The 11,986-nt window shown below is 46.2% G+C and overlaps 1 protein-coding gene across 4 annotated transcripts in view; it reads left to right on the top strand.

Moving 5' to 3' along the window:
- Window positions 1–2,883: 2,883 nt before the first annotated feature.
- Window positions 2,884–11,986, top strand: part of LOC139051532 (papilin-like) — a 532,082-nt gene continuing 522,979 nt past the window's right edge. For 3 of the 4 annotated variants that reach the window (XM_070528504.1, XM_070528502.1, XM_070528501.1), the window contains exon 1: window positions 2,885–3,357. In XM_070528504.1, coding sequence (XP_070384605.1) covers window positions 3,334–3,357 — 24 coding nt within the window. In that variant the 5' untranslated portion in view covers window positions 2,885–3,333. Of the gene's footprint in view, window positions 3,358–11,986 lie in introns of all 4 variants that reach the window. The other variant, XM_070528503.1, reaches the window with a different exon arrangement.

The raw sequence follows: 11,986 nt of genomic DNA, 5'->3' as shown, positions 1-11,986 counted from the left end.
TGTGCGACTTCTAAGACTTTAGGTGATGTTGAACACTGTTTGTCGAAGCGTGCTGGACTAGTTACAAAGGGCAAGTTTCTATTGCAATCCAGCACCTAAACACTCGACATGTTTGTGTGAACGACATGATGTTTTCTCGTTTGCACCAGAAATACAGGTCGGAAGGGTCTCGACTTCTCCTGAATTTCTTAAGTGATGTGGACCTAGCCAATGATTGCTGACCCTTAGCAGGTTCATTTCAGGGCGGTATGTCGGGGAGTGGGCGGCACGACGGGACATAATGCACGGGTTGGATCACAGGCTGTGGGCTTGTGTCCTGTTCTGCCTCGCTGTGCACATCGTCTTGTTCACCTATTTCGTGCTACGCATTTTAACAGTGACGAACATTTCTAAAAGAGATGTTTGGATGGAGCAGTTGTCGGCATGTTTTGCAAGGATAGATCCACCTGCAAGGCCGACAACATCATCCCCCTTCTTACGTATAGCGTTTACTGTCTTAAAGAAACTAAGAAGAAGAAATACGGGCACTTACACTAGTCATGAACCTAGGTGCTGAAGCTGAGGAGCATACAAAACGCGCGCCCTATCTTTATTACCTTCCGCTGCCTCTCCCGTGCCTTGTACATATGAGCGAAAATATGGGCTCGGCGCAGATATGTAACACTTCCAGAATACAACGACGGGAAACTGAGACTAACTATTGCATCTTTCATGCACTGCATCTTTCATGCAGCTTCACGCTGGATGGACCGAGTCCCTTAGTTCAGTGCAATACTTCAGGGCACTGGGTGATCACGGAGTCGGAGAAATAGCGTGCAGCCTAACGGGGGTTTGAATCGCCTGACTACTATGATTAACATTTTTGTAGCACTTGCGATGTGTACAGATTGCTTTGTAATAGTTTGTAATGCATTTTGACTGTTTGCGCTTTATTTCTATGCTTTCATGATGTTGAACCAATGTTCTCGTACGGTGTTCTGTATTTGAATGATGTAATCTCACACATCGCCTATACAGGCTTCGCACAAAATAGAAGTACTTACTCAGCGCCCAAGCAACGAATGGGAAATGACGGCGAATGGCAGTTGAAAGAATATGAGCGTTTCTAATGGTTGTCTACATACCTTGCACAATGTCTGCGTGCTCCGAGTTTTATATGCTCTGCCGCAAGTGCGCTTTCGAAAGTGCGATGCGTGCACGCTGAACTTTCTTTTATGGCGCTGCCCGATATAATTATCTGTATAGTTGAGCGCAGAGCTTTCTTGCTGCCTTGCCCTTTGCAAAAACTTATTTTTATGTCCACTTTCTAAAGGTACCTGCAATGCACGGAAACCGGGTTGTTCAGAATAATTATTTGTCTTCAATAAAATGTAATACGGTTCACATTTAGCACTAAGCTCGATCTTACTTGACTGCTTCATCTCGATCTTGGCTGTTGACGAGCTGCTATTCGTGCCTATGAATGGTGGAATATTAAGTTTAAGTTGAACAGGTTCCTTCCTTAATATAAGTCCTAATTGTCACCTCGGTATGTATTTACCAAATGTTCCACAGTTACCCCTTATTACGTGCTTCCACCAGCGGTCGACTTCCGTTTCCTGAGCTGGCCACAGAAGCAAAAGCGTCTAGAAGTCTAGCTACGTCCATATTTTTCTACGGATATATGCTGCGGCATCCCCCCACCAAAAAAAGAAAATAAAAAGAAACTTGTTCAAAGGTTCCGTCCGCATTTGTCACAGGCTTATCTACAATCTGGTGGATGTTTGCCGTCATCGGTGAACGTCCTAGTAACATTCAACCTTGTTAGACACCGTCGCGCATAAGATCATCCCTTTTGCATATACTTAAAATTTGTTTATTGTTTCGCTCTACATTTCGGTGAAGTTAGGTAGCAAGCTTTCTCTCTATCGTTCCCACGGAGAAATTTATCTGTTGTTGCCTACTAAATATCGGCAACGCTCGTTAACCACCTAGTCCGTCACTGACAGTCAATCAGCGCGCGTGATAGCTGCTGTAATACCCTAAGCGCCCGTACAGCTCAAATTATTTACGCCAAAGATCCTTTGCAACAAATTTTCCTATCTGCCTTCTAAGCGTAGACGCTCGCAGAAATTTCGTTTACCTGCAGTGAACGTTTCGTATGTCTTGTTGTGTGTGTAGTCGTATGGAAGCCTTTTAGCTCACAGCTGATCGCCGGACAACCTCTTGTATACCATACACTGATCTTCCCATATAAAACAGATATTGCGTTACGATATGTAAATATAGAAACAAACACTTTTCCTCGGCCTAGTACCTCAAACCTGTGCACGTATAATGCTGTAATTTATTATGGTCACGTTCCTGGCTTTCGCTTTCATAGGTCTCTTTGATGTCTGCCCGTTGGTATTCATTAACATTTTCCATTGGTATATTGGGATGGCATAATATAGCGATTCCTTCCTATGATTGTATCCACGTTTAAGTCTGCTGGTCCCGCTGAGAACTTCGGTGGAGCGCCGTTCCTACCACTGACGAAGCGCGAGCAGGAATGGCAATGACATAGAAACATTACATAATCGCGGTCCTTATTGTCCTGTGTTGCGACCAAGCGATGACTGCTTACTACAAGGTCCGATCTTTCAGCAAGTCCTGAGTGAGCCGCCCATCCTGAGAGTGCTGTCTACAATTCATAGTCATCGCGCAGGCACGCAGATGACCGAACGTTATCACCGGTGCGCTCCGCGAACACGTCACCGCACAGCGCGAAGCCGAGACCGGAACTGGGACTCGAGCGCCCGCGCGACGGCCGCGGTAAAATACGGCGCGCCGCCGATAGCCCGAGCTTTCCAGCCGCGGGTCAGAGTCCAGCGACGGCGGCTTCTCGCGCCGAAGACAAAAGCGAGTGAGGGCGAGACGGGAGGAGAGGCCGGCAAGCGAAGAGGGCAAACCTAGCGAGCAATCCTGCCCACTCAGTAAGGTGCCTTCGGAGTACGCACACGCACAAACATACACAGGGGTGCAAACAAAGACAGACAAGCGCCGCAAAGAGAGCCCGATAACAGAAACCGCTGCGTGTCTCGTTTCGCCCGCCAATGGTCCGAGCTGCTGCGCGACTCGCAACGTGCTGAGCGCGTAGTTTGCTTCGCTCACGCGCCCTCGCCCAGTAGGCTTCGCACGGTTGTCGAGTGAGCGCTGAACGCCGGCCACACTGCGTGTGCCTGTTTGCGGTGATCGTGAGCGACAGGCGGACGACGGAGAGGCTTGACGACGCCATGGTGCCGAGACGCTCACGCTGCAGGGCTTCATTGTCGTGTTTCCTTGTCACCGCACTGACGGGCCTCGGAGTACTACATGCTCCGACGACGACAACGGCAGGTAGGCAGTGCGCACGTGGCGGAAAACTGTTTCTGAGGTCATTACAAATAGGGAGGAAGATCATTTGCATCTGCAGCACGTACAAGCGTGGGCAGGGCTTCAGCGAAGCCTTTCTCACGCTTTGGCCTAGTGCCGTATCGAGATAAGCTTAGAAGCGCGGCTTGGTGGTGGCCGTCCGTACCCTATCGAGAATGGGCGTCGGCTCCTTTTGCTAAAGTACAAACGTCTCCTGCAAGAGGAGGTGCACCCGCAGTTGTGTGCGTCAATGGCGCTTTCTTTCTTTCGTTCGAATGTTCGGCGCGACATTAGCGCGGGTGTTCCCGTGAATGCGGACGGGAATGGAGACAGATGAAGTCTTGCAGTGATATACTAGCTGTAATGGTTGATAACTCTTGTCGTGGTATTCAGCTTTCACCACGCACGTGCAATCTGCATGGCTTTTTGGTGCAGCTAGAATCGAGCCAAACGAGTGCTTAAAAATATCGGACGTCCCTTTCGTTTGGCTGCTGCTGGATCCTTTAGAGGGTCGTCCGGAACGCCCATTTTCTCAACATATTGCGGCTGCGAATGGCTCATGCTTTGGAGCATGGACTTGAGTATTGGCGCGTTGAGGCTCCTTATTCTGCGGGATCCTCAATGTGTTCGCAGCAATCTAGACGCCTCTTAGAAACATTCTGATGTTGTTTTTTTCCCTTTTTTGTCAAGAAGTGCACTAGTTATTTGCGAGCACGTCGTCTCGAGCAACAAGCGCACCTTATAGCAACTGGGCAAAATCGTTCTTTTAAACCAAAGCATTCCTTGCCTGAGACAAGACTTATAGAAACCGTAATTATATTTCAATAAGTATCCTACTTCTCTATGTGACTTGCGCTATGCGGAAACATGAACATTGCATCAAATGTTGCATATGAAGAAAATAAACACAAATCTAGGCATGGCATTTATTTTTACAGCACTTTATTACACTCTTCACATATGCACCGCATACGGGCTGATCATTGTTAAGTTTTACGGAATTTTTAAAATCGCCTTTTGCAGATAGCCTAATTCTATTCCATACGTTGGATTATTCAGGGAGGCGGACATTAGTTGCAATAGAAATTTAAATACATTTTCAACTAAATACGAAGGATTCACTAATCGGCTTCTTAATTATTTTGACTTTAGGGCACGTATGAGAATTTTCGAGTCATGGCCGCTCAGTTTACAAGACACATCCACTTGGAATGACCTTCCAGGATGACACAATTTTGGAGATGCACGCCATCAACCTTGCCGTAAATCTCGCACGCGCCGGCCGCATTTCGATGGCGGTAAAATGCAAAAACACCCGTGTACCGTGCATTGGATGCACGTGCAAGAACTCCAGGTGTTCGAAACTAATCCGGAGGCCCTTACTACGGTGCGACTCACAACCAGATCGCGCGTTCGGCACGTAAAAACGCAGAATTTAAAGTTCATCAGTGTATATATTTTGGCTTGGTGTAAGAGGAAAAACCACAGAATTTAGTTTTTTTTTAAATCCTCGTCGTACATTCTATGTAATTCCAATGACGTTTTTAACCAAATCTTCTGTCATGTGTTCATTATTGAAGCACAAAAGTTCCTGCAGCGCGCATGTATTTCGTCCCACACTTCGGGAATTGATTTCTCGGAACTCGTTAACACTGGAAATTCGTTGCAACAATACCTTGGTTGGGCGAGTTGGTGCCTCTTGACAGTTTTCATAAAAACGCGCTAATGACGAATACGAAGAGAACACATCCGAGAGGACGCGCGCTTCTCGAATTAATGAACTTATATTACCTCATAATTAAAAGGAAAGTGTCAGAAAATTGTAGAGCAACATGAAAAACTCCCGATAGAGCTTTTCGTTGCCCAATACCTGCTACATGAAAGCGTTTTTAATGGTGTGAAAGGAGACATCGAATACACGCAAAATGCCTCGAGCGGCCAGTCGCGCGTCAATTTTGCGTGCATTTTCGGGCTCCTTTCACGCTCGGAAAAAAACACTTTTATGTAGGACATATTGAGCGAAAAATAGCTCTATCAGGAGTTTTCATGTTGCTCTACAATTTTCGCATTGACACTTTTCATTTGTTGTAATATTTGAGTTGATTATAAATTAAGACTAATCATGCAATTACGCGGAATGCAACAAAATTGATTATCTCCAAGTGACGGCAAACAACATTACCTTTCTTCTGTCCAGGTACGTGGCATTCGCATATCTTTAAACTCCGGCTAACGTTAGCTCGGACACAATGTACATCGTTACGTCAAGGTTCATCAGTAGTTGTCGCGTTCACTCTAAAAACAGTTTGCACCCTTTGGGGTGTATATTTGTCCCACAACAACAGTCGCCATCTGCCTTGCTTGCATTTCCTTTCTTGAAAACTCAGCGCTCGCTACTTTCCTGTCGAGAATGCTGCGTCACACTGATAACGCGCATGCCGTTCGTGACTAGGAAGTACCGGGCTCGCAGCGTTAAAGAAAGGAAACGCGGGCAAGGCAGACGATGATTATTGTTGTGGGACAAGATACGCCCCAAAGGGTGTAAACGTTTCTAAGAGTGGAGTGTTGGAGAAGCAACTGCGCTCGAGTTGACGCACGGCATTCTCGTTCGGTGAATCTTGGAGATTCCTGCACTTTCGGGTGACGTAATGTGCGACGTGATGCCTGGCTTGTGCGACGAGCAAGCTGCCGATGCACTTAATTGGTATCCAACGTGAAAGCAACACCGACGAGGAGATGCGTCATGCCTTACTTCGAATCCGCCTCCACCGACTCAAACAATAGACGCACTCTGAAAACGATCTCCGCGACGCGAGAGTGATCGATCAGGAATACCGCCTCCTTGTACACTTCTCGCGTACATGTCAGGCACCGCGAGAAGAACATCCGCACAGCAACTTCGCGTCGAAACTTCCAAGCTTCAAATAACACTCCCATTCAGGATTTAGTAACATTTTTTTCTCTAGAAATGCATAAGTCCATCCTACTTTGCTGATAGTACCACTATCTTGGAATGACATGCACCACACGTCAGTACAAAAAAAGATGAGGTACGGGTTTCACAAGAGCAGTTTTACCTATTGAAGGGTTCGAGTGGAAAAGGCAACGGCATCTTCTCGCTGTTAGGCAAGAGCTTAATAGAAAACGTTTTTGAATTGAAGGAGCGGGGTGTGGTTTAAAATTCCTTGTTTCTGCTTTGTAGCCAAGAATTTGGAGACGTAGTATGATAATGTCATACACGCGATGAAATACAGCCTGAAAGATTCAGGACTATGGTGGATGAACTGTCCAAGAACAAATTGCGACGACTTGTCATGATGTCAGTCGCCTGCAGGCGTTTTTCTTAGTGTTGCTTGAAACACTGCCTTACTTGCTTGTCACTGTCATAGGACGCCAGCAGACAATGACACCAAGAAAGCACGCGATAACTTACTTTTAATTGAAATGTAGAAATGATAAAGTAAAGGGACGTGAAAGTGGACGAAAAAGCAACTTACCCGAGCTCGTATCAAAACCCTACATGTTCACAATATGCGTGCGATGCTCTTACCAATTTAGCTACCGCGGCACCTTTTTCCCGTCCACTTCATTATTATATGCGTACTAGATGTAAGGCACAGGGGCGGTTAGCGCCACCACTCACAGCCATGGTGGTAGGCGTCGGAACATCATTTGTACCGCAGGCGTACGTAATAAACCCTAGTGTGCTACTTAGTGGCATCAAAGCTGCCTGAGTCGAGATTCACGGTACATAATAAGGGGGAAGTGCAACCAAGGTGTCCGATTTTTGTTAGTCACGATCATAAGAAGCCAAGATACAATGAAACCGTGAACAGCTTAGGGCGAATTTCTTCTACGCTCTTCAAAAAAAAAACGGGTCAAAAATGAATCACAGCAGCTTGAATATTTTTTTCTTTGCTAAGACTCCTTCTTGCGTGAGTAGAGTCACAAAATAATGCCCATCCCTCCTGAATTGATCAGTTGACTACAATGGCTTTGAAGAGTCGTCGTGAAAGATCGTGTTTTAGTAACTCGAGATGAGTCTTGGCGAGAGAAAGATTATAATACAGGAGAATTACTTCAACGTGTTGTTATCACTGGCTTTACTCAAAAAGAAAGTATAACAAAAAATGGCCAGGCTCAGCTTGGTTAAGCCAAGAATGCGTTGCATATTGCGCGAGCTGGGGCCCAGATTTTCCTCCGGCTGTCGTGACGTCACGTCACGTGGTTGCGCTAAAGGTCAATGTTGGCTGCCCGGCCGCGCCCAAGGGCTCAACTGAGTGATTGCAATATGCAACGCATAAACATAGAAGCAACTTAATAGCAAACATAGCAAACTTAAAAGAGAATAGACCCACAAATGAGACGCGCAGCAATGAACAATGGCTCATACCCTCAATGGTGGCTGCCCGGCCGCGCCCAAGGGCTGAACTGAGTGATTGCAATATGCAACGCAGAAAAACATAGACGCTTCGCCACCTGTGCGGGTGACATCGTCACTACGCAAATGTCAACAAATGAGAAAATACACTCTATTTATATATGATACTACCGTTAACATCCGACAAGGGGCCACGGTTAGAATTGCATGCGGATTGATTGCGGCGGATAAACCATGATTCCACAAATTTTCTTGGGCCCCATCATTGTTCCCGTGCCAACGTGGTTACATTAGCAAAATCAAACATGTGTCCATTTGTTGAACAATAATCCACCAGTTCAGTCTTTGCACGTGTGGCAAGGGTGGATTTCGTAGCTTCCCTTAAGTGTTCCTTGAGTGGAGTGCGACGTCGCCGCCCCGCCTCGCCAATGCAGCTGAGCACAGTCCCGCTATCTTGCGGTAGCGGGAGTGTGCTGAGTTTTGACTCTCACCACCCTGCAGAGCACTAACATACCGTGGTACTTATGCTCCTGTCTCGTTGCGATGCACTGTCGTGAACGCAAACTTTGAGGGAGCAAGAATTACCTATTGTTACCGCTCTTTTGCATAAACGGAGTTACCTCCAGCGCTTTATCAATGATACGCGAGGCCACATGCAGAGACCCCGCGAGAGCAAGGCCGGCTTCCTTTGCGTGCATTCCGTATGTCCGCGGTGTATCAGATGCAGTGCGCAGCGCTTTACCGCCTTTGGGTGTTCGAACTGTGTTCAAACCCTCGCACACATTGTCAAACGTGTTCCCGAAGCCATAGGACCGCACACCATCGGACGAACAAAGTAGTGTTGTCTACAAGGTTGACTGGTCGGACTGTGGTGCCAGCTACATTGGCCAGACGGGGTGGCGACGTCGCACTCGACTCAAGAAACACTTAAGGGAAGCTACCAAAGCCACCCATGTCACACGTGCAAATACGGAACTGGTGGATCATTGTTTAAAAAAGGACGCATGTTCGATTTTGCTAATGTAACCACGTTGGCACGGGAACACCGATGGGGCCCAAGAAAACTTGTGGAATCATGGTTTATTCGCCGCAATCAATCCGCATGCACTTCTAACCGTGGTCCCCTGCCGGATGTTAACGGCGGTATCATACATAAATAGGGTGTATTTTCTCATTTGTTGCTATTTGCGTAGTTACGATGCCACCCGCATAGGTGGCGAAATGTCTATGTTTTTTGTTATATTTGATTGTTGAGTAAAGACAGTGATAACAACGCGTTGAAGTATGAGTTCCCCTGGCTTTTGGCACATATTTTCACAGGACAATTACCAGATAGCATTTTTTGGCTTTATGCTTGCTTCTGGTTTAGGCCGACTCTTAGGGTCTGTGTCCTGGATTTAATACAGTGTCTCACTCTTTCGTTCTTGTCATGCTCTGCAATGACTTCTAACTCTAAATGTTGATTTTTTTTGGTCATATCTGTTGATATCGCATAGCTGGTTTTTTGTGGTAAGGAAGACCTGGACTTGTCACACTGGATTCTGACCATAAGTAAATCTTAAAAAAAGTATTGGCTACTAAACCGAGCACAGCAACGAGATAAGTTCAGTAGACGCACTCAACAGTGTCGATCGTAACTGTAATTCCGTGGCGTAAAATTAGATTTTGAAGATTTAAATTCCAAAACCAAGATATCATTATGAAGCACACGGCAATGGGGAAATGAATATTCATTTAGAGGAGCTCAGATTATTTAACGTGCACGGAATGCACAGTATACGAGCTTTTTTGCATAGTGTCCCCATTGGAATGCGGCCGCCGCGCTTGTGATTGAACCCGTGACCTCGAGCTCAGCAGCGCAACACCAAAGCCACTCGGCTTTGGTGTTGAGAGGATCATTAGCACCCGCAACACTGCTTTTCAACCGCTTTAGAAATATAAAAACAAAAATGTAGCAGCTTCGTCCGAAAGGCAAACCATTGATAGCCATAGCAATGTATTGGACAACTACACGAAGCAAGGTTTGTAGTTTCATTGGATGCATAAATTGCATTAAACATTCGCTTACTAATTAAATTAGCAAGCTCGGGGTCACGCGCACACTTGTACACGGGGACAGATCTCGCTCAAAGACAGCGAACACTCGCAGTTACTGCGTTGGCGGGAAGGGCACGAACAGAGGGGACCGCACGCTTCTGCTTCCTCTTTCTTGAACGCTTCTCCGAAACTTGAAATTGCGCTGCCTCGGCGCCCCCCACTTTTGCACCCATCGGAGATTATTTCCAAGACAGGGCGAAGGTGGCGCAAGACCGGGCTAGAGCAACGGCTAGAGGAGGAGAAGCGGGCTAAACGAGCGTCTCCCTTCCCCCGGCTTCCCGGCTTGAGCACGTTTTATCACGTTACATCCTATCATGTTACATGGGGCGCCCACCCAGCTACTATGCATCTCGACTTACCCTCGAATACTTCCTTTCACGTGCAGAGCCAACGACGCGGAATCAGATCTTATCGCACTTGGACTTTATACGTAAGCTCATGGCTACGCCCACAGATATATTGCGCCGCTCATATAATTGCTGTCGTAATAAACGTGATAATTTGATGAGGAACAAACCACGTTGCTTCTCTACGCTGTGATAGAGCTCTGAATGATAGTTCTAAAAAAATGTGTAGCTAAATCTCCGCCAAATGACTACGCTAGCAGTTGGTGACAGCGGCACACAGACGCAAGAACTTGTGGAGGAAATGCAGGACTTCTGGCATTTTGAGGTGCATTAGATTATTCTGAAACATGGGCGTCTTTATAGTTCTACCTTAAATCAGACAAATCTGCATTTGATAGAGATCGAGAGCAGCCGGACCCTTATAGTTAAGCAAATTAGGCACAATTACGTCGCGTCTTCATACTTCGAGCGCGTTCCAAAAGCCCATCGATAGACATTTCAAACGTAACCCCACTCGGACGAGTAAATTTTCTTTCTGCGAAGTGAACGTAGTTGTTATTGCAAGACACTAGTTTAAATTTATGGCTGCTTCATTTGTGAACATTATTTACGCGACGCAAAATTATCAGTGAGCAAAACACTTTTTTTACAACGCGAGGAAAGCAAAGCGAAACTATGGAATGTGTTATGCAGGTCCAAAATGATCCAAAGACGAAGCCATCTAAAGCATGACGGAATTTCGCAGCTGCGTTGCAAGGTCGATCCAAATAGGTCGCGAAGCTTCGGGCGAAAAGCGGTTCAGTACAAATTGTCACCGACATCAGCAAGGGTGATAATAGGAGCAGCGATTGAAGCGCGACTTTGTTTGGAGGGAACAAACATTGGGAAACAAAAAAGGGTATTTTAATTCAAGCAAGACGCAGTTAGATTCATTCATCGAAATTAAAATTACTGGTCAACTTTATATATTCGTGACGAGTTAAGAAAATACAAGTTTATTTACTTTTATTATTATTTATAAATACATTTCTTTTCAGCGCCCATCGTTACAGGGGCTGTTGACGCCGCTATCCCTCGCAATGCAATGCAGCTCTTGAAATGTGCAGAAAGCCGCGCTCGTACAGTTCACCTGTTACAATACGCCCCCTCACACTTTGTGCTTTATTGCTTGTCGAAGTTGGTCTGAATTTGCTGATGCGGGCAGCTTCATCGCTTCTTAACTTGTTCAGTCAAAATTAGTGAGTTGCGACCACCGGATAATTGTGTAGTTTTTGTGTGACTGCGCTCGCAGATGGGCTTGCCGTCCGACAATAGGACCAGCACTTTCCACATAAAGCTTTCATCGGCCTCCAAAGAAAGTATTTTTTTTTTCAGGGGTGCGATTTCAACACCCGTACGGCTGGCCTTTTCCTGCATCGCTTTCCGCGCTGAAAGCTCGAAACGCCCGTCAAGTGGAATGGCGGGGCATTTGAATATATAGCTTTAAAGGCAGTCCAACAAAAGAAATTTCGCGCCTTCGGAAACAAAATGACGTCACTTCTATTTTAAATGGATATGGCGTCACATTATTTTTTCTTTCACCGGATGTGTTCCCCCCACATACATATGGCGCTTAGCCCCATGAACCGGCGATGAACCGCCATGTTTTGAACGTATGGGCTCCTATGGAAGATTCGCTACCAGGCACATTTACCTTGTGCGTTGTATCTATGGTTGTATCATGCGCAAGTACGTTGTCAAATGTAGCACCTTTTTGGGCGACTGCAACCGGATGGTACGGCAAGTTACG

Source organism: Dermacentor albipictus, unplaced genomic scaffold (genome assembly GCF_038994185.2).
Source record: "Dermacentor albipictus isolate Rhodes 1998 colony unplaced genomic scaffold, USDA_Dalb.pri_finalv2 scaffold_12, whole genome shotgun sequence".
Taxonomy (NCBI): Eukaryota; Metazoa; Arthropoda; class Arachnida; order Ixodida; family Ixodidae; genus Dermacentor; species Dermacentor albipictus.
Note: the sequence above shows the minus strand (reverse complement) of the source record. Positions and strands in the feature narration are given on the sequence as shown.